The 22279-nt window shown below is 33.1% G+C and overlaps 1 protein-coding gene across 7 annotated transcripts in view; it reads right to left on the reverse strand.

Moving 5' to 3' along the window:
- The window catches only part of LOC111142051 (CCR4-NOT transcription complex subunit 2), a 121311-nt gene that overhangs the window by 5535 nt on the left and 93497 nt on the right, over positions 1-22279 (reverse strand). For all 7 annotated transcript variants that reach the window (XM_022494986.1, XM_022494983.1, XM_022494985.1 and 4 more), the window contains 11 exons: positions 18715-18862; positions 17791-17973; positions 15364-15443; positions 12406-12531; positions 10494-10618; positions 9441-9561; positions 9193-9349; positions 6314-6375; positions 6175-6224; positions 3749-3849; positions 1803-1947 (listed from right to left, as the gene is read on the reverse strand). In XM_022494986.1, coding sequence (XP_022350694.1) covers positions 1803-1947; positions 3749-3849; positions 6175-6224; positions 6314-6375; positions 9193-9349; positions 9441-9561; positions 10494-10618; positions 12406-12531; positions 15364-15443; positions 17791-17973; positions 18715-18862 — 1298 coding nt within the window. The remainder of the gene's footprint in view (positions 1-1802; positions 1948-3748; positions 3850-6174; positions 6225-6313; positions 6376-9192; positions 9350-9440; positions 9562-10493; positions 10619-12405; positions 12532-15363; positions 15444-17790; positions 17974-18714; positions 18863-22279) is intronic.

The raw sequence follows: 22279 nt of genomic DNA on the forward strand, positions 1-22279 counted from the left end.
AATCAACTGTTCTTAAAGTATGGCTCAAAGACCAGAAAAATCATTGGCATCACTTAGGAAATTGTCAGAAATGCAAACCTTCAGGCCCCATGCATAGACTTCTTAAATCAAAAAATGGAGGTATGGCTCAGCAACTTATGTTTTTAATAAGGCTGCCAGGTAATTCTGGTGCAAGTTAAGTTTGAGAACCACTGACCTGACCTAACAACAGTTATAGTTTTTCCATCTTTAAAGAAGAGTAGTAGTAAGCTGTAAGAATGCGGAAACAGCAACAAACTACAACTACTCCCATGTATCAAATACCCAATATATGAGAAACATTGTACTCAGTGTGTGCGTGTGTGTGTGTGTGTGTGTGTGTAAAATCTCATTTAATCCTCATGACAATCTAAAAGCAAATATGATTTCGATTTAAAAGATAAGGAAGCAGGCATGGAAAAGAAACTTGCACAAGGGCAAAGCATAAATTGCTGAAACAGCAGTTAAATTCAAATCTATGATGTAAGGGCTATCGCTTTCTACCACACTATACTTCTTAACAGGTAATATACACAATGTCTCTTGTACTACTTGAAATGGATGTAATTATTTCTACTTAAAAGGTCAAATCATGGATCTGCCTTCTGAAATTAAGATATGCATATTAATTATAACGGTTATAAAATAACTCAAATACAGTATGGTGGTCTATGGACTTGGTCTGAGAAGTAATGACATTTACCATTGACAAACACCCAAAAGTAATAATAAAAAAAAAGATTTAACCTCTTCTATGTGTCTTGTCTGGTGTTTTTTACTTGGGCACAACTTTTCCTATTTCCTTCTTCAAGTTTTGTATTAAATTTTCTTGTGATGTAAAACATTTTTGTGATAAAGATCTGGTAAGCATTTTACGTTATCTTGTTAAAATGTTTTACCTTCTTATTAATTTGGTAAAGTTGACTCAAAAGGTTAAAAAAGTCCAAACCAACAACTAAAGAATCATCCAATGGACTGTCAAGAAATATTTTTCTTCTGTTTAAATTTTTTGAGAACAAACAAACTCTTTAGTTTTTAATCCTAAGAATCCTCAAGGGAAACAAGAAATTTGGGGAGTTATGAAATCAGATGTTGGTTATACTCTCTAGTAGGTAGACTAAATTTATACATAAGATACTACATACAAATGTGAAATACGCTATGACACTAATGAAAATTTTGCACATGGGACAGTTAAATAGGTGTTTTTGTGAGGAAAAGTTGCAAAACAAGACGTAACGACCAACTTTTTCCACAGCCCTCTTCCGTCCGATATTCAGCATACTAGTCATAGGAACAATCATGGTTAAATGCTTACAATTTTCTTTCTTTGTATCATTCGCAAACAAAAACTCAAGCATCTTTCCTGCAATGAGTGCAAGTGTTTTAAAAAGCCTATTATCTGTTTATATACCAGTTTTAGGAAAATCTTCTACTTGCTTAAAGTAATAAGAATACATGACTGGGATTGCAAGAGGGTGATCTTTATTTTACAACTGAGTAGACATAAAAATATTTCAAATGTTACCAAGGCTTGTGAAAAATTACAAAATTTCTTACCAAGTTCAATCATTTTCCTAACTATGGGTGAAATGAGATGTTTCCGGATACTCTCCCAGAATTTAAATCAAGCCAAGGAGGTGAAGACAAAAAAACTTATTTAGCAAGTATCTGGCACATTATTGGAATGGATGTATTGGTACATATAAACAGATAAAAGAGGATACTTCTTTTTAAAATCTAGATTTATACATTTACACATTTGCACATGGAAAAAAATATACCTTAGCTACTTTCCTCCAGTTAAGACAGTCAAAGAAGTAATATGTTCCCCTCTCATATGTATTGGTTTTCATTGTTGGCTCCATGCCTGGTGCCCTGGTAATCCATACTCGTTCTTCTTTGTGGTATCTCCAATCACGGTTAAAACTTCAATTTTTAAGAGAAAAAGACAATTAATTTTTTCCTGTGGCTCACATCAAACATTTTCTACATTTTGTAAAGATTTTTCTCAGAAAATAATTATACAGAAAATACATAAATATGGATGCTTCTTTACCCTTTGTTATTAAATATAACCTTAGTGAAATAAATATAGGAAAAGAATTCCTTAATTTGTCCAGAAACCACACTCATTAATTAATATATACATCTTTATTTAACTGAAGAGACTTTTTTATGCAAACATTAATGAGATCTTAAAAGCTCTATGAGCAGTGTGTTAAAAACTTAGGCAGACCAAATATACATTGTGTTCCAGAAACTTCACTCCTTTTTCGTTCTTCTTAACATTCAATAGAAATTGAGATATCTATTAAAACAAACAAAAACCCCAGCTATTTGTATTATTTTATAAGGAACAAAATACAGTATTTTTATCTATTTAAATTCACATAATTTTAAAACTATGTTGAAAATAGAATATCCATTTAAAAAATTCTTAATGAATGTATTACTTTTTTAATTCAAATCTCACTGATCTTAAATTTTCAAAAGCCAAAATGATATCCATTAGAATTCATGCAAGAATCAATAAGGATTTAATATCACTTGTAAACTGGGAAAGTAACATCCAAAGGAGGTAAAAGTATACCAGAAAAAACATCTCTGGTAGAACAAACCTCCATGTAAACAAATACCTTCCTACTAATAAGTGAGATAATTTTTAGACATAAGATATGAGACACAACTGCCAGTAATGGATAGATGAATGACTAAATGAATTTATTTACTTATGAATAAATTAAAAAGAACAGGTGACAGTTGCTATGTTACAAAAAATGAGGGGAAAACATGGGAGAAAACAAATTCTCAATAGAGAAATAAAAAGCAATTTATTATCAACATAGTGAATTTTACATTTTTAAGTATCTGATCCAAGGCCATTTATAGAAATGTTATTAGGAGTATTATAAAATACTTACATCTGTAAAAATTAGGTCTCTATATCATAATTTTCTTTTTGTAAGCTCTAGGCCCAACATAGGGCTTAAACTCACAACCCCAAAAGAGTCACATGCTCTACCAACTGAGCCAGCCGGGAGTCCCACAATATTATAAAATTTTAATAACAATTTATTCTAGTAAACATGATTAATAGAATAATCTATTGGTAACAAAATATACTACCAATTATATATGAGAAAGGACACAAAAATTTTTATTCTTAGAGCATCAGGTAAAAACAGAAATGCTCAAGAAAAAACATTCCATGGACCAACTTCTTAACACTAATTTATTTAAGTTGGCCAACAGACTTCTGATAATGAATGTGGACTTCATCAATACTTCAAAACACACAAGATGTATGCAGTGCTTTGCCCATATAATACTCAATAGATGTTCATTAATGATGAAATTCACTAACATTAATATATGTGTTTCCACAAAAAGATGAGCCACAGTTATGAACCATATCTTATACTTCACATATTTATAAAAAATATTCATAAAAATTAGATTCACCAAATTCATGAATCAATTCTGTCTTCTTACAAATTTAGGATTATTTAAATCTGAAATAACTCTTTATACAGTGACCATTAACCATGATAACAAACTTTCAATCTAAATTGATTTTATTAAATGTAAAAACAAATTATTTCTTGATGGAAATATTTTCACTTTAAGAACAAAAGACAGAAACCATAACTATCATTTAAAAGAAAAGCTTTCAGAATAAACAAGATCCACTATAATACAAAAGTGTTTAAAAATACTTTGAACATACAGCTCTACTGCAGCTAAAAGTTGTAATACGTCTCCTCCATTCATGTAATAGAGATAAAAGAGCAGGTCTTCTCCATATCGGCCAAGTTTTATTGCAGCCAGCTGGAAAAGAGAAATCAATTATTCTGAAGTGTAAAATAAGTTTGAAAATCCCAACACATTGCTACCACTGAAGTAAAAATAAAAAGATAAACAGAAACTCTTTTCTTTATAGCAGATAACCGTCATTACATGATTTTGCAGGTAGTTACAATTTTAAGGGAGAGTTTTACCATTTAACTAAAGTAATTTAACAATTATTTCTGGTACATCTACTTCATGTACTAATAGGATAAAAAGCTATATAAAAACTTCTAACCAAGACCAAATGCTGTTTTACTAGAGGGCTTATTAATACCCAACATGGTAATAATAGTGGAAACAGTGCTCAGAAATGTAGGACTTATATTCAAGACCCAGTTCCATTATTTACAAATATAATCATATCCAAGTTATTTAATGCTATGACCTTCCATACAAAATGCAGAAATGAGACCTACAAGATTATTAAGAATGTAAATGAAATGGATAAAGTGTCTATATATGAATGTACCTTAAAGAATGCCTATCACAGAGAAAACTTGTATGAAATGTTAGCTGAATCTACACTGGACAGCAATTCACAAATCAGTAGGTTATGCATTTTTAGCAAATCACAGATGGTAAACACAAAAATCATAAAGGGATTCTCTTTATTTTGTTTAAATGGATGACTAAAAGATGACTGCCTTACGTCCTTCCACAAAGCAGAAACATTAACCACCAATCAAAATAGAAAACATCAAGTTTAACAGTATCGAAATCTTGTATTAGGATAAACCTTTATTTAAAAGCTAATCAAGGGAAGCCTGGGTGGCTCAGTGGGTTAAAGCCTCTGACTTCAGCTCAGGTCATGGTCCCAGGCTCCTGGGATCGAGCCCCACATGGGGCTCTCACTCAGTGGGGAGCCTGCTTCTTCCTCTGTCTCTGCCTGCCTCTCTATCTACTTGTGATCTCTGTCTGTCAGGTGAATGGATAGAATCTTAAAAAAAAAAAAAAAAAAAAAAAAAGGCTAACCAAAATGAACACTTTAATCTCTTCACCTAATTCTGTATCTAAATGTTTATTTAACTGTTACACAATCGTGGAATGTAATTTTTGTCTCCATTCATATCATCCCCATTCAAGCAGCACTTCTGAAGGTGACAAATTCTCCTAAATCAGTATTTCTTAAATTGCCCTAAGAAAAGGTTCTGGAACCCTTAGGTGTTTGGAGCAAAAAAGCCTTATCTATGGTAGAGGTGGCAGAAAAATCACATAGTCCACAAACAGGAAAAATTAGTTCTTTTTTTTTTTTTTTTAAGATTTTATTTATTTATTTGACAGAGATTACAAGTAGGCAGAGAGGCAGGCAGAGAGAGAGGAGGAAGCAGGCTCCCTGCTGAGCAGAGAGCCCAATGTGGGGCTTGATCCCAGGACTCTGAGATCATGACCTGAGCCGAAGGCAGAGGCTTTAACCCACTGAGCCACCCAGGCACCCCGAAAAAATTAGTTCTATATCATACTTCTTGTCTTCCATTTACTCAAGTACCAAAAGACATATTGAGAAGTATCTCTTTAACTTGCCTGTCCAAAAAATCAACATCCATTTGACCATGCAACTTGAAGGCACAGACACAGAACACTGTCATTTTAATATGTATTTTATATATTTATGAAATATTTTAGACTTCTACTTAAATATATAATAAATTAGACACATATGTGTAACATGTAATTTTTAATAAATTATGTCCTTCCTCAAGGCCAAAATCTAGGTACACAATTTCTAACAGAAGTGAACACTTAGTTCTTTCCCCTAAACAAAATATTTACCATTTTCTTCTTTTAAGAGTAAGAAAAAGATTAAAACTGTAATCTGCTAATAGTTACTTTAGAACTAGAATTTTAGGTAAGACGTTTTAAAAAGTCAAATGTCATAGTTTTAAAGTATGTATTTATATACTGTTCCATTGAAAACACTATATAACATTTGTAAAAAGTGTATTTTATTGATAAGAGTGTAAAATGAGAATATCAGAAGGAAATTTATCAAATTTTCTAAGACAGTTTATTCTCATCAACCACGGTTACACCGTTATTAATAATAGCTACAAGAAATATTTTACCAGTCCTACCACTGTTTTTAAAACATACTCTTTAAATGTAACCCAGGATCTCATCAAAACAATAAGATAAACAAAAATAGAAATAAAATTGTTTTACATAATTGAATGGACACACATGAAAGCATACCCCTGAAACCACTGCTAATTATTTCAAAAAATTTTATGCCGTCTGAACTGAATAACAGTACCTGACAAATGGATACATTCATGCTGACTGAGGAGAATAATAAACTACACTCACCTTATCCCTAATGTGAATGTTCGTTAAGTACTCAGATGGAACATGGAAGTCTGGATAATAAAATGAAAAAAGCCTTATTAACTGATTCTCAGTTAAAAAAATATTTTTAAAAGGTCTGAACGCAAATGGATTCTCCTACCTATGTCTTGAGGTCGACAAGGTGAAGATGCCCAGGGTGATGCAAATTTGGGGTAGAGATTTCTGAATAAGAGGGGAAAAAAAACAAACACTCTGAAGTCCGAAGCAGAAAAAGATTTCAGTTTTTATTTCAGAAAAACAGTGACTTCAAAAGTGAGACGAGCATCTTTACTTCTAATTTCTTTTCACGTGTTTACTATGACTTACACAGAAAAATGAAACAAGTTAACTAGGGGTGTGTGTGTGTGTATACATATATATACACAAAGTGTATATATTAAGTTATGTATATATGTGTGTATGTGTATATATATATATATATATATATATATATATATATATATATTCATTCATTCACATTTACACGTTAACTTCAACTCAGAATGCTTTAAACTGATTAACAGCATGCCCCCAAGTAAAATTACTTTCCCCCCAAAAATCAGTAATTATTAAAAGCTAAAGATCAAATTCACCGAATATTTACTGAGTGTCTGCTGTATGCCTGGCACTGTTCTAGGTGATTTGGATACATTAGTGAACAAAAGAAAGGTAACTGACAACATGAAACTTACTTTCTGATTGAGGATGATAGATGAGAGGGAGGCAGACAAAAATAATTTGCATAATAAATAATATTCCATGTTTGTGGAGAGGTAGGGATGGGAGATTAGTTGCATTAAATAAAGCAGTGATGTTAGGTCTCATTTAGAAGATCAGATTTGAACAAGACTTTAAAGACATGAGGGAGTTAGCCCTATTAATTATCTGGCAGAAGACTATTCTAGTCAGAGGGAACTGCTAGAATAACTAAGGTGGGGATATGACTGACATGTCTGAGGTACAGCAAGAAGGCCACGAAAGCTGGGAACAGAGTGAACAAAGGGACAAGCTATTAAGGTGGGGGAAGGAGAAGATGCCTATAAAGATAAATAGCCCTATAAAGATTTTGGTTTTTTGTTTTTGTTTTTTAAGATTTATTTATTTGTCAGAGAGAAAGCACAAGCATGAAAAAGGGGAGCAGCAGGGAGAGGGAGAGAGCAGCAGGGAGAGGGAGAAGCAGGCTGCCAATGGGCTGAGCAGGAAGCCCAATGAGGGACTCAATCCCAGGAATCATAACCTGAGCCAAAGACAGATGCTTAAGAGACTGAGCCACCCAGGCATCCCAAGATTTTAAGTTTTTATTCATAATGAAACCACAAACCCTCACTGAGCAGTGCGCAGAAGATTAACCTATTCAAAAAGGATGGTCCTGGCTCCTAAATAAAGAAGAGACTGCGAGGGACACAGAGAGAATCAGGGATACCTGATGACTGGCTAATGGAGTAATCCAGGCAAGAGAGGAGGGCGATTCAAACCAGGGTGGCAGCAGTTAAAAGCAGTGAGAAACATATAGCAATGAATCTACTATGTCAAACGGTGACAGGTCAAGGAGGATAAATTCCTACAAGCAACCACTGAATTTAATAACATACGCGTCCATTTGATGACCTCCATGAGAGTAGTTTTAGTGAAGTGGTGAGGGAAAACTCTAAATGAAATGGGTTTAACTGAGAATGGGAGAACACAAATGGGAGATGCAAAGATGGCTTTTTGAAGAGTTTTGCTCTCCAAGAAATAAGGGCAGTTAACTCATAGAAGTTAGATAAAAAGAAGGCATTTTATTAACATAAAGAAAGTAATAGAATATTTGTATGCTGATGGAAATGACCCAACGAAAGCACAAAAAATTGTTAGAGCCACGTCTTTTGAGTTTTCAAGAGACATTTTAAGTAGAAAGCATGGATCAACTATATCAACAGGGTGGAAAATAAGAATAAGGTCTTGGGATACAGACAGTAAACAGATTTGGTGGTAGGACTGCTGACATTTTCTTCTGATTATTTCCATCTTTCTTAGTAAAGTAGAAATAAAAAACAAGGTCTTAATTCTACATCTGAAACTAGTATTACGCTGTTTGTTAACTAACTGGAATTTAAATAAAAACTTGGGGCGGGGTGGGGGAAGCAAGGTCTTCATCTGAGAATAAGGACAAGGAAAAAGATAATCAGATGTCTGAAGAGACAAATGTGAAACAGTTGCATAGGAGAACAAAAGAATGAATGGACCAAGCACGCCAGGTATGAATGGCAGAATTAAGCGCCTACTTTTGAAGTTCCTGGCCATGAATGAGAAATGAGACCAGGCACTGAAGCTGTGTGGTTTTCTTTAGCCAGGCTCAGTAGCAGAGGTCAAGAATGGAAAACAGAGTATAACCAGGGTTGTAGTTTCTGCCACACAATCATGACAAAAAGCAAGAGAGGGGCAAAGTAGCCAAGGGTATATATAAACAATTATGAGTGACCACAGAATTTAACTGGGTAAGAAGGAAGTGAGTCCTTCTCAGGGGAAGAGAAGTGTGTTGTGGAACAGTGAAAAGATAAGAGTAATCAATGGATTGAAGATCCCAAGGAGTCAAATGATCATAGGAGCCAGAACCAGAGGGAGAAAGATGGAAAACAGGAAGTGGCATGGGAGCACAGATAAAATTATAGAGAAACTGAAGTTACAGATAATGGCAAAGTCAAAGGGATGACTAAATATGTAAGTAGCTAAGATACGGCAGAGAGTAAGATTTTTGAAGGTGAGAAACTCAATGAGCCAAGATGTCAGGATTTTGGAATGATCATGTATGTGTATTCTGAAACTGCCAAAGAGGAATGATATTATCAAGTGATAGTAATCCAGAAGCTAACATGAGAGGGAATGACCCAAAGAGTCAAGACATAACAGCAACAATGAGTGGCTACAAGTGATACAATCTGATCACATGAAATTAAAACCTAGAAATCTGCAAATAGGTATTACATACAAATGTAGAAGAAAAGAAAAAGGAAAACTTACTCAGGAGAGTTCAGATTGAGGCCTAATGTTGTTAAGTCACTTCCTAATGCAAGATGTACCATTCCTGGGTCCGTCTCTGCTGCCCTGATAAACGTTAACAGGCCGATCATTCCAAATTGATCCGTCACCATCCCTTGAGGAATGTTAGTAACCCGACCTGGACAAGAACAACACAGTAATTTTATCTTTAAGAAAAAAGCAAAGAAATGAATTCTATAATATCTTTGAGGTATTTTATAGAGTCCCACCATCAGGTAACACCTGGATCCCTTTTTTCTGCTGGTTATTATTTTGTGTTGTTGAACTTTTATCTCCAGGGAATTTGGGTCCATCTGTACTTGAAGTTGTCTTGCCAGATGTATTCAAATTCTAACGTGAAAAAAATTAAATGTGACATTAAAATTTGTTAAGTGTAAAAATTTCAAGTTCACATATTAGTTATCTTTCTATTCATTCTTTATTATATTTAAATTGGTAGTAAATTATTACCTGTTTTTCAAGTTCTACATGAAATTTTTTGTTTCCACAACCGTCCCATGGTTTATGAATAAATCCTGTATTTTACACATTTCAGTATTAAAAGGACAAGAAATATATGGAAAATATTCTTATTTAATCTCAGATCTTCGGTCACAGAAAAAAAAAATCTCAGAACTTTGCTTCAAGTTTCCCTCTTCAGTACTTTAATTTAGAAGAGAATACTATAGTATGTTGCCTATAATATCAGCATAAAAACCTCCAGGATAAGTTAGAATATATAAACTTTAAGAATTCATATTTAATTCTTACCCAATAATCTTCTTTATCAATTATTTTAACAATACATACAAACTCCCATCACACACAAAAAAGCTATTTTCAGTGAAATGTGGAAGAAATAAACACATTCGTTAAGTCAGAAAGAGGAAGCTGAGTTGGCTGAATCAACACAGGAATAAAAATGTGTATAAAGATTCTTCAAGGAGAAAACTTACTCAAGAAAAACACAGCTCCTTAGAAGGCTATAATATCAAACTTCATGGGATCCAGCTGACAGGGACTACAATAAAAGTCTAAATTAACTCTGAGAAGTTCAACAGAAATTTGCAAACCTATATGAAATAGGAAAAAAATAGGCTATCTTCTAAGTTATAAAGGTTTTCCACATTCTTCAGAAGTTAGATTATTACAGATATTCAAGATAAACAATTTTGTAATAGTATTTAGTAAGTCCTTAATATAGTCTATAAAACTGTTAATACAAGAGAAATCTGAAGGGAAAAAAACTACATCACTCACATACATAATTCTCAGTTACTTACAGATTTACTGTCATCATTACTTGATGTTGGATCTTTATAGCTGGAACCAGGTAATGCTGGAAAATCTTCGTTGTGTATTGAGAAGTCCTGGGATTGCTCATTTGCTGGTTTTGTTACCATTCCAACTATGTAATGAAAATAATCCAGAGAATTGCAATTCATATTTATGGTATTTTTCTACAAATTATAAAAAATTAACTTTCCTCATGATACTGTACCAAAATGATTTTTTAAAATTACACTATGAAAACACACTTCAAAAAATTAGTATTCAGGATAATAATGAAGAACTAAACTTTTATATACTGATTAATAACTCAATATACAAAGCAGTACAAGGGAAGTTAAGTGGTAATCCTATAATTCTAAATCTAAGGTCATATATAGATGCTTAAAAACATAATTTGATATTGGTAATAGTTATCAAAAGTTTTGGTTTAAAGCTTGATTTAAATATTTGACTAGCTATTATAAATACCAGTTAACTGTCAAATACAAATGAACAAAATAAATTTTAAAAGAACATGTCAGTATTCTACTTGAAAGTGACTTACAGAGTGAGCAAATTGCAATCAATTATAAAACAACTCCATATTATTTCAGATTTTCTTGGACTCCATGTAATAGATGTAAAACATGCAAGAACTGGGAAGTAATCCTCCCACTATACTTGGCATTAGTCAGGCCCTTATTGGAGAACAATATCCAGTTTGGGGCTCCACAATTCAAGAACGATATGGAGAAACTAGAGTTGGTCCAAGGAGAGCAACGGGAATGATTAAAGGGATGAAAAAATGGACCTATGAGGAAAGGTTAAAAACATTAGAGTCTGAACTGAGAATCAAGTAGCTAGGTACTCAACTTCCAGGGCAGATCATTTTTTGGTTATTTTTGGAAGACTAATTTGGAAACTTTAGAATATTAACAATATATTTTTCCCTTCTTCACATATTGTTATTTGTATTCATATTCTGAAAGGCAAAGAAATCCTTCTTGGATGAAAATAGGAAAAACAGTTATCTTAGAAAAGTTATGAACTGATCCCTCTAAGTTCATTGTTGCTAGTACTGTTATCTACCAAATTCTCCCAAAAGGAAACAACTATGTGCAATGCATAAGAAGAATATGGCTGCACTGCAGTTATATATAATTTTCCTGTCTAAATTGTTACTGCACACATTTCACGCCCCCCTCTTTCCATTTAGCCAAATCTCTTATTTATTAGAGACAGTGAGAAAGGGTTTTAATTGTGACCAAGAGTCTACATAAATGATCCATGACCCAGGAGTCAGTGGTTTTCAACAGAAGACAATATTTTCTCCCATTGGACATTTGTCACTGTCTGGAGACACCTACGATTATCACAATGATGGGGAGGGGGTTACTACTGGCAACAAGTAGGCAGAGGCCAGGGAAATTGCTAAACATTCTACATCGCACACAACAGCCCCCTATTTACAAGGACTTATCTGACCCAAATGTCAGTAGTGTGGAGGTTAAGAAACTGGCTTAGAAAAAATCTTCCATGTGTGGTTGGTCATCATTAATCAATAAGAATGCAGGATTTAAATGAGTGACTTAAAAAAACGTGTGATGAATTAAGAAAAGGCAGACCACAAATAATCACTAAGGTGTAGTAAGACAGAAATGTCACAAGAAAATAACCTCTGAGTACCAATTAGGATTTCCTTTTGGGGTTTCTATACAAACTGTTTGCCCATTTAACTTTTCTATCATGGTATTCTGGGAGGAAAATGCACTGTGCATGTATCAGCTCTGACAAAACTATACTACCCTGATTAGAAAACATATATGTGTGTGTGTACACACGTGCACATGCATATAAATGTATAAATGCATGTGTGTGTGCAATGGAAAGTTTCCATTAGCCATCATTAAAAAGTTTAATTACCATAAGGAGCTCTTCCAGCCAAGGGGTTTATTAATGGAGTTGGGTTACCACTTCCTTCCCTTCTGTTTCGATCTGCTAATGCTGGAAAATCTGAAAGGTCCAATCCTGTCACATTTTCACTTCCATCTAAATAATGAGAAAGAACATTAGTTACTGATTCTACAAGCATTTTATTTTAAGTAAGCTCTATGCCCAATATGGGGCTTGAACTCACGACCCAGAGATCAAGCGTCATATGCTCTACTAAGTCAGCCTGGCACCCAGATTCTACAAACATTTTAAAGAGATTACTGAAGACCAACCATAATGTAATTTGAAAAGACAGTATCTTCTTCCTAAATAATACCCAGTACTGTACTAGATATGTGTAGGTGATCAGGTGAACTGATCTCACACAAAAGAATTTCATGAATCATTCAGTAAAGCAGTATGTAGCTAGCATAAAAAAAATCTCAAATCCTAGTGACTTAAGACAGACAATAAGGAGTAAGGTGGGACATTATTTCCCCGAGAAGGGTGGCCTTCTAAAGTTACAGCTTGTCAGCTAACAAAAAAAAGACTGTTGTGATGTAATCGCTCTTTTCATTATATCCAGAGACAGAGGTAGTACCTGGACGCTTGGAGCTTTAGTCATACACAGGTATGATAGTGACAGTGCCTCTTGCAAATGACCAGAATTTTATCTGAAACACAGGCAGTGGAAGCAGAAACTCTAAGGATTTCTGTCCTGTGACCTACCTGTCCCATACACAAATGTGTGTGTGCATGTATATGTGTGTTTTACAGTTGGGAAATATAAGTAGGATTGTATGGACCAGGTTATAAGCAGGGTTCCCATGTCTGGCAGGTGTGTGGAAAGCATGGGAATATGATACAAAGTCCAGAAGTTTATATTACTTATTACATAGTAGGCGCTCAATAAATAGATAGTAAATGAATAAAATTATTGTTCATTTTAATTGAAAAAAATATTGGCTCACTTCCATTTAAAAATTAAAATTTAACCCAACATTTCTACTTTGCCTGTTTTATTTTTTAAAGATTTTATTTTTTAGTAATCTCTACACCCAATGTGGGGCTCAAACTCACAACCCCAAGGTTGAGTCACATGCTCTACCACCTGAGCCAGCCAGGCGGCCCCTCTATTTTGCCTATTTTAATTATCTCCTTGATTTCTTCTCAACTTTTATTATTCTATTATTCTTACAATCTTACATTCTTAATTTTTGAAGAATTTAATTTCCTTAGTTCTAGCCTATATTATAGCTTTTCTTTAATCTTTGTTTTGTCTAATGTTTTAATGTTTTATAGCATTTTCAATTTATTTGGCCTTTCAGTTAATTTTTAACTTTTCTCCAAGTTCCATACTTAGAAGAATCTCAGAAACTAATTATCTCAAGATTACTTTGTTGATAGAAAAACAGAACACTCTATTAACATTCCAAATCAAGTTTCAATTTAAAAATATGAAAAGTAAAATATAAAATCATGCCCACTATTTCTAAACCAATTGTAGTTTATGAACTTTTAAAAAGATACTACTACATAAAAAGACAACAGAAATTTATACAGTGTTTCAAGTTATAAAAGTAATCTTACTTGAATTATTATAGTTACACAGTTATAAATTAACTAGAAACGCTGAATATATATTAACTTTTAACACACATCTTCAGGTCCTGTAAAATGGAATTTAAAATGGTCATATTATCGGAGAATAATTTTAACCTAAAAATTAGTTAGTAAACCCCCAAGTTATATTTTTAGGTAAAGACTTGGAAACAATTTCTCTAAAAATAGTTAAAATTTACTTAAAACTGAATTTTAGAAATAATTTAAAAATTTATGGAAGTGTATGAAACCATAATTCAGAATATAAGATGGCATTGTCAGACACATTGTTACTTTATGATCCATTCAGGAAAAAAAGAATAACTTGTCAATTAAACTATAATACATAGCCTGATTTCAGAGATGATATGAAAAAAGTGCGCATTTCAGAAACAACAGGAACATGGTACTTCATAGCATTTTAACACCTTGAACACAAAACTGTAATTTTTAAATGCTAAAATTTGGAATTTTAAAGTTTCATTTGATCAATCTATGCTGCTAAACATATAATAACACTTAAAAATTAAAAGCTCATAGTCACAAATGACATTTCATTACTAAATCCTGTCTCCTGCTTCCACATATGCTACATTCCACTGATCATTCTTTCCCTTCCATTTCCTTTATGTATAGATCTCTCTGAATGATCACATTCATTATTTTTGCTCCTATGGCCATACAACATCCTTTATATCTTTTCTCAGGAAAGGGTCTGGAGGCAAGGGTGGAAGAGGGTGAAACCTGAAGCAGAATAGAAATAAAGCCTCTTGTTCTCTTTCTCTGAAGCAGTTGATAAAAGAAATAAACCAACAGACCACAGGAATTCAAAATCAGAATTCTATGTAATTAAAATTTACACATAAAACTGGATTAAAAAAACCCCCAAGGGTTAAATGCCAATTATTAAAATTATTAAGAAAAAATTGTTAAGTGCTCCAATATAATTTTAGAGATTTCTTCAGTCTAGGTCTCTATAGCCAGAATACCATACCACTCAATCTAATTTAGACTGCAGTGACAGGACTGAAGCTAGAAAATGCTCTTGAAGCAAAAGATATTCTGAGGCAATAGACTAAATTAATGTTTAGGCTTTCTCTAGGTGTTAAGGAAATAGTCCTAAAGTTATAATATTATGCTATTACCATATCAAGTGAAAAAATATATTTAAATATCTCTCAACTATTCACTGAATTAAATCCTATTCCTGTCAAATCCTCACTAAATTAAATTCTACCAGTTTAACACAAAAATCCTATAATATTTTAAGACCAGTATGTTGAATTGCTTTATATTTCAAAGATCTACCATATTTTTTATAGGTTACTACCTCCAGAATAAGCTTACCTGTTCCATTAAAAATGTTACTTGATAAGGAGTTATTCATTCCAAATGCCTGATTCCTGTTCATTCCAAATCCAGACATACTGGGTACATAGAAAATAATTTTAGATATACAGTAAGAACACTAACTTTTAGATGAAGAAAAACAAAAGTGTATACTTTTGATCTCCTCATATAAAACAACAGTATGTTTTTAAAAACAAATACTAATTTTATTTTTCTGAGTTTAACCTTTATTTAAAAACCCTCCTGAAGTCCTTCCATGAATAACTGAGAACCAAAATGTCTTAAACAGATGATTTTAAAAACAAAACAAAACAAAAAAAAACAAAGAATTTGCACATAAGCCTTGAGGAAAACAGAGATTAATAGTACTATTTTAGGTACTTGGAGAGCCAACTTACTGGATACACTGGCAGACGTAACTAACCTTAAAAACATGCAGTTTAGAGCATAACTATTTTTCCTGAATATTTGTTTTCCTTCCACTACTGGTAAGTATACCATTTACCATTATCACTTTCCATAAAAGATCATCTTTCATACAGAGTTTTCCCCATCTAGAATCTAAACGCCTCATGGACAGGATCTATGTCATGGTCATCTCTGCATCTTCTGCCTTCATTGTTCAGGAGGATAAAACAGGCACTCAATAAATGTTTCATTTACCTGAATTAAATGGTGCTTTTCTTTAACTAAGTTTAGTGTTCTAAAAAAAAAAAAAATGTCATTCTAATCTAAATATAGTTTATCTTTCAGCTACCTAAAAGAAAAAAGCAAATCTCTCCATAGAACCCTCCATTCTAAATTAATGCACAACTGGTACTTGATAAGTTACAAATGCCTCCTTTTTCTGCAAAAGGCTAAACATGAGAGAACAGAAAGAAGTCTGAACTTAAAGCAAAGCCAGAAGTAATTAAGAATGTCAAAAACAGCTATTAATGCAAATTCTACAATGAAAGTATGCAACTTTAACATTAAATAATCTGACAAAAGACAGTGTTATCAGTGTTATGAGTAGGGTTAAACTGTTTGTGGAAATGATGGGGTTTTTTGGTTTTGTTTTTTTGTGTGTGTGTATAACTTTGTAAAACTATGGCCAAACAATATTTTCACAAAACATGGAGCTGGTGAAACAACAATACTCTGGAGAAGAGTAGGAAAGCCATTAGAAACACTTGTTTAATTAATAGCATGTTAGAATTGTTGATATAGGTACCTTCAAACACTGAAGGGATGAAAACATACTATAACAAATACAACTTATCAATAGTAATAAGCAGGGTTATAGAGACCCATGTTTCATTGACAATTTATAAATAACGTGTTTTTTGGAAACAAAATGTGAAAAAATATGGTAAGGCAAAAATTTAAATACACATTCAATAAACAATACTACAAGAAAAGATGTGATAAAGTCCAAGAAGTATATGATTAGGAAGCTATTAAGTAGATAAGAATTTTGATGACCCTTTACAAATAGTAGTTATTTTAAAATTAAGAGTAGTAAATTATTAAGAGAAATACTCATAAATCTAAATAAAAGAACTAGAGCCCATGGGATAAATTTCAAACAGGAAATGTGCTAATAACCTATTTTCAATCCACATTTTACAAGCAGTAGATGAAAGAAAGTGAATTAAATGGGTGAGATGATAGCAAATAGATCAAGATCCTTTATTCTCATACAGTTCCCCATTTTAAAAAAGGAGGTGAAAAAAACTGGCAAAATTAAACACAATTTTTTCAAGATACAAAGCCTTACACTGCATTACTCTCATATAAATTACCCGAACAGCTTAAAAATCCTAATAAAATGGACAACTGGTCTTCGTATTGTCATTATCACTTGCACAGTAAACGTATGCAAATGGAAGTGCAAAAAGGAGTGAAAAAACACAACAGCTTATCTTCTTATTTTAAATCCCAGAACATGACACTATTTTCGAATATTGTAAATGTAGTCTTAAAAAGTCTTTGGTCATTAAGTCTCCAAAGCACAAAACTGAATTTCAGTTGAAAGAGTACTAAACCAAAGCATAAGGAAAGCAAGGCAGTAATAGTCAAACATATCCCCACTACTGTTCATAAGTCTGGAACTCTTACATATAAGTGGCCAGCCTTTTAACCGACAAAAGACATAAGCACAAAAATTTGCCTAGTGGCAACTTAAGAACAATTCTTTTCTAACAATAACAAAAACCTCTAATGTGCTTTCCAAAATCAAACTAACTTTCAAAGGAGTGTCTTTAAGTTTGGGGAGACTGAAGTTGTAACATGTAACAGAAAGAGAATCTTTGGTCATAAAAATATGATGAAACAAACTTATGAGACAGAAGCCAAGACTCAAGAACAGAATGTTGAGTATGAGAAGGCAAATTTGAAAATATCCAGAAAAACAATGACACACAGTATCAATAAACATCTTACCTGTTCACAGTAAAAGGCTGTCGAGAAGGCTGCTGCTTTGGCATACATATTATGCTTGGCGAGCTTCTGTTGGGGCTACCTAACCCTGAACTGCTCATGCTATTTGTCCTGCTAGGAATTCCAATGCCCTGACCAACCTGGGAGTGGTTCATCATATTCCTAGGATTCATAGGCAAAATACCCCTGAAAAAGAAGTCCATTATACTAAATAAGCTCTCTACAATCACTCATTAAAATTCTCTGTAAATAATCAATTGGCCTAACCCCAGAACCTCAAATATACTTTCAAATTACACCACTAATTTTCATTAATTTAATTCTTTTGTCTGGTCATTCTAGCTCTTTGAAAAGTCAAACAAACCAACAAGAAATCGGGTAAATTATAGCAGAACTAGTATAAGGTGATATTTAAGATGAGAAAACTATTGGTGTGACTAGGACATAAAATAATACAAATGTATTTCATGCATTTATTTAAAATAAGTTCATTCCAAATGTATGTCATTCTATCTTCTTCAAACTAATATGCATCATCTCTGTAATCAATCTTGTTTTATTTTACTCACTAGAGCAATGTATGTGTGTTGAGGGAGCAATAATCATAATTATCTGAAGAATGATTTTAAATTGCATATCCTCTTTTGAGGAAGAGCTGACTTCTGAAAAAGCTCCCCAGGTGGTGATTAACCCTTGATACCCACCCCGCTGACAACCAGTATGCTCGAAGCATGATAAAAACATCTTACACTAACCTTATCAATTTGCAGTGAAATAAAATGAGCATAGGGTATTAACTTTCTTTTCCTCAGTGAAAGGCACTGAGCCAGAAAAATGAAATAATTAGTTATCTTATTAAAAAACTAAAATGCTTGCTTACTCTACAAAGATACATTTTGAGAAATATTCTGGTCCATCAATAAATACCTGCTTGGAGATGGAGGCGTGTGAAGTGACATTGTTGGTACCCCTGTTGTTGGCGTGACGTGGCTCGGTAACTGAGTGCCTTGTGATAAGCTGCGATTTAACTGAGGGGTATTGTTGCTCATCCCCCTCATTGGAAGGCCTAGTGCACCTATTAAAAAAATTCAGAAGAAGGAAATTCATTGCCATCAGGAATGAAATTGTTATCCATCTTCTGGAGTTGGCAATTTAAAACATTTTTAAATGACCTAACATGTAATATAGTATGCAAATTTTTAATGGATATATTCAATTCACTCCAAATGGACTCTGATTTTAACAAAAATGTTCTAATCTGAAATTTAATATTATGAGTGGATACTGCCTTCATATTTCTATCTTCTGTTCATATTTCTATTTTACAATAAACTATGTCTGCCATTGGTTTTAACAAATTAGATGACTTGTTTCAATGAAAACATTTTGTACAAATATGGCTTTAAGAAATTTGCAATCTTGTGTTTTTATGTTTTAAAATCATAACTGAGATACACAGATATTTAACCCCACTTTGCTGAAGTAGCTTTAATTTTTATATGATCCTTTTAAAATGCATTTAAGAAATCTCTACTACTATTTATACATACATATTTCTCAACATTATAATTTTTTACAAACCCAACATAAAATGTCAGCAACTGCTAAAAATCTCAAGCTGATACTATGAGAGACAGGAATTTAAAACATTTAAGTTTTCAAAGTATAGCAACCTTCCATTTATCTAGTACTCCTGGGGAGAGATGCAAAAGAATGGATGTGTTCCAATAGGTATATTTTACAGACTATTTAAGTTTCACCATTCAGATATAAAACATAAAAAAAAAATATTGGGATAAATATTTCAAAAATGTATGACATATTTCCTTTTATTAATATGAAATATAAATGACTGATTTCTCAATGATTCAAAAATGCCATGGATATCTAATATTCTAGATCTTTAGATATTGTTCCTACCCCTTTCATCCCTCAGAGTAAGGATGTCCAGCTGTCACCAGTTATCATATCTGCCTATGGATGCCTCCACTTCCTGACCCACCTTTTCAGTGCTTTCTGTTTCTAGTCAGTTGTGAAACAGCCTATCAATCAACAAAACTTACTCCTAACCGGAAGTTAAATAAAAGTGATAAGATGAAAAGCAAATGAATACATAGTTACTTTAGTGCTAGGGATTTAAAGTGACTTTTTTCTTCCGTTTCTGATCTAATTCCAAAAGCAAGAATTTCAAGGACCTGAGTATTTTGAAACTGTGACCTCCAAAGACTGGTGTGTATATATATGTTCTGAATGGTTTACTTCAAGTACTTTTGTAACATTTACCTTTGGCATAACAATGTCATACCTAACCTAAGGACAGCAGTGGGCCACAAAAATTCCACTGGAATCTGCCAGCCACGGTACGCAAATTATAGCCTAACTTTGCTTCTCAACTGAATGAACCCAATAAATCCAACTCAATGTAGCTACTATGTTCTGTGTACTAGGTGTACTCCTTTCAGTCAGGTTCCATTAGGACAAGAGGTGATTTCTACCTTTCTTTCAATGACAGGAAGGGAATGAACTGGCCTACTAGATTATATGCTGGTTTAGTTCATCATATGTATGTCTGGTCCCTATAAGTTTCGTGACCGTGAATGTACCACTATGTGCAAATGCGTTCTCCGAATCTGGGACACAATAAGGAAAAATGAGATGAAAAATTAGCCATATAAGAGTCTTCAGAAGAAATCAGTCTTTCTCTTAAGCCACTCTAGTTTTCCTGATTGCCCTCTAGATGCTCCCACAGTGAACCACCAAAGTGATACTTTTCATATGCATTCAATAAACATTTATTGAGTGCCTACTATGTGCCAAGCACTGTGCTAGCTGCTGGGGATACAGCAGTGAACAAGACAGAAAAGCTCCTACCCTCGGGGAGTTTATATCCTTCTCCCCAAATAATGCTGTCCTAAAATCAGCAACAGCTGCGAATTAACCACAGGAATGTGTTTCACACAATTACTAACCACACCAAGAAATATACAATTTTAGAGCCAGAAGGGACCTTAAAGATCACCTAGTCCAATGTTCGCATTTTACAGATGAGGAATCTGAGCCTCAGATGAGTTAACTGCCTTCTCCAAGGTGACACAAAGAACCAAGACTAGAATTTAGATCTCTTAACTCCTAGTGTTCTTCACAGCAGCCTTATGGGAGCCTCACAGAACACTAAGTGATCACCCTTTGTGTCTACCAATTTGTAACACCTCTTGCCTATTTTATGTTTTCTCTTGCTTTCTTTTTCTTTTTTAAAATATTTACTTCAAATTTTTTTCTAAACCCCCATTTCCTGGTCTCTTCCCTCCATTTTCCTTCTCCCTTTCTTGTTTATACCTGTTCAAGTTTTCTTTCTCCTAATTTTACTTTCCCTTTCCTTTTCACTCTCGTAACTTTATCATTTTAAATAAACATACACTTCCCAAAAATCTAGTACCCTCTGGCTGTTTTCTAATAATCAATGCCTTACAAAACTCACTGAGATCTGTTTACTTTAATCCTTCATATACATATTATTCTATGTTGTATTATGAAAATCTAGAACTTCAGAGTAACTAGAGATTATCCGTAGCAAAAAACTTTTGGAGATGAAAACAAGAATGTATGATTATTTATTTAATCAATTAGGGACTGGCACATGAGCTAATTTATAGTGCTGAGAATGGAGGAAGACAATATGAAATAAACTCAAAGATTAGTGTCTACTTTTATTTTTCCTTCAACACTCGATTTCATAAAACAGCTAATAATAAATTCAAACAGTCTGAACTGCATTTTGTTGAACTAGGGAGGTATGAAAAAAAGGAGTACCTCAATTTCAAATAGGATCATCAAGCTTTAAATACCTTAAAAAGCTAGTTCAAATTCAATTAAAAACCGAATTCTTTTAAAGCGAGAAGAGTATCACTGATAGGAACATACAAAGATTTATTTTTAGGAAACAAAATACCCTAAATCTTTAAATTTGAGTTACTTCAGTCTAACAATTATAACTGGGTAAGGTCAAAGACAGAACTTTACTCTTTTAGTAATATATTTAGAAACAATCACAGAAAATCATCTCCAAAATATTTTACCAAGAAGACGACATGCAAGCCAAAAGAGAATACCAGGGGAAAAAGACTCATTAAAAAATCTGGCATAAAATAATCACAATAGGTAAAAAATATAAATGAGGAATAAATGAACAAAAAAAGCTAAAAAGTAGCTAAAAAGGTTATAGTTCTGAATCAAATTTTTCCTTCAACCTGACAAACGGCTAATGAAGAATAATACAATATTAGGAGAAATATATGAACATACTCAAAGTAGATTCCTACCTCTAATTTGGCAGGGTGCTAAACAGAGAATGAACTGAATTGACCATTTTTCAGAAATCCAAAGGAATATGATCTAAGAAATGCTTCCATGAATTATTCCCACCGTACAAACTGATTAACAGCACATCCCTTAAATATCTTATGCCTCCTTTATTCAATCTTTTGCTAAAAAC

The sequence above is a fragment of the Enhydra lutris genome, unplaced genomic scaffold (assembly GCF_002288905.1).
Source record: "Enhydra lutris kenyoni isolate GAN:26980312 unplaced genomic scaffold, ASM228890v2 scaffoldscaffold7, whole genome shotgun sequence".
In the NCBI taxonomy this organism is placed as follows: Eukaryota; Metazoa; Chordata; class Mammalia; order Carnivora; family Mustelidae; genus Enhydra; species Enhydra lutris.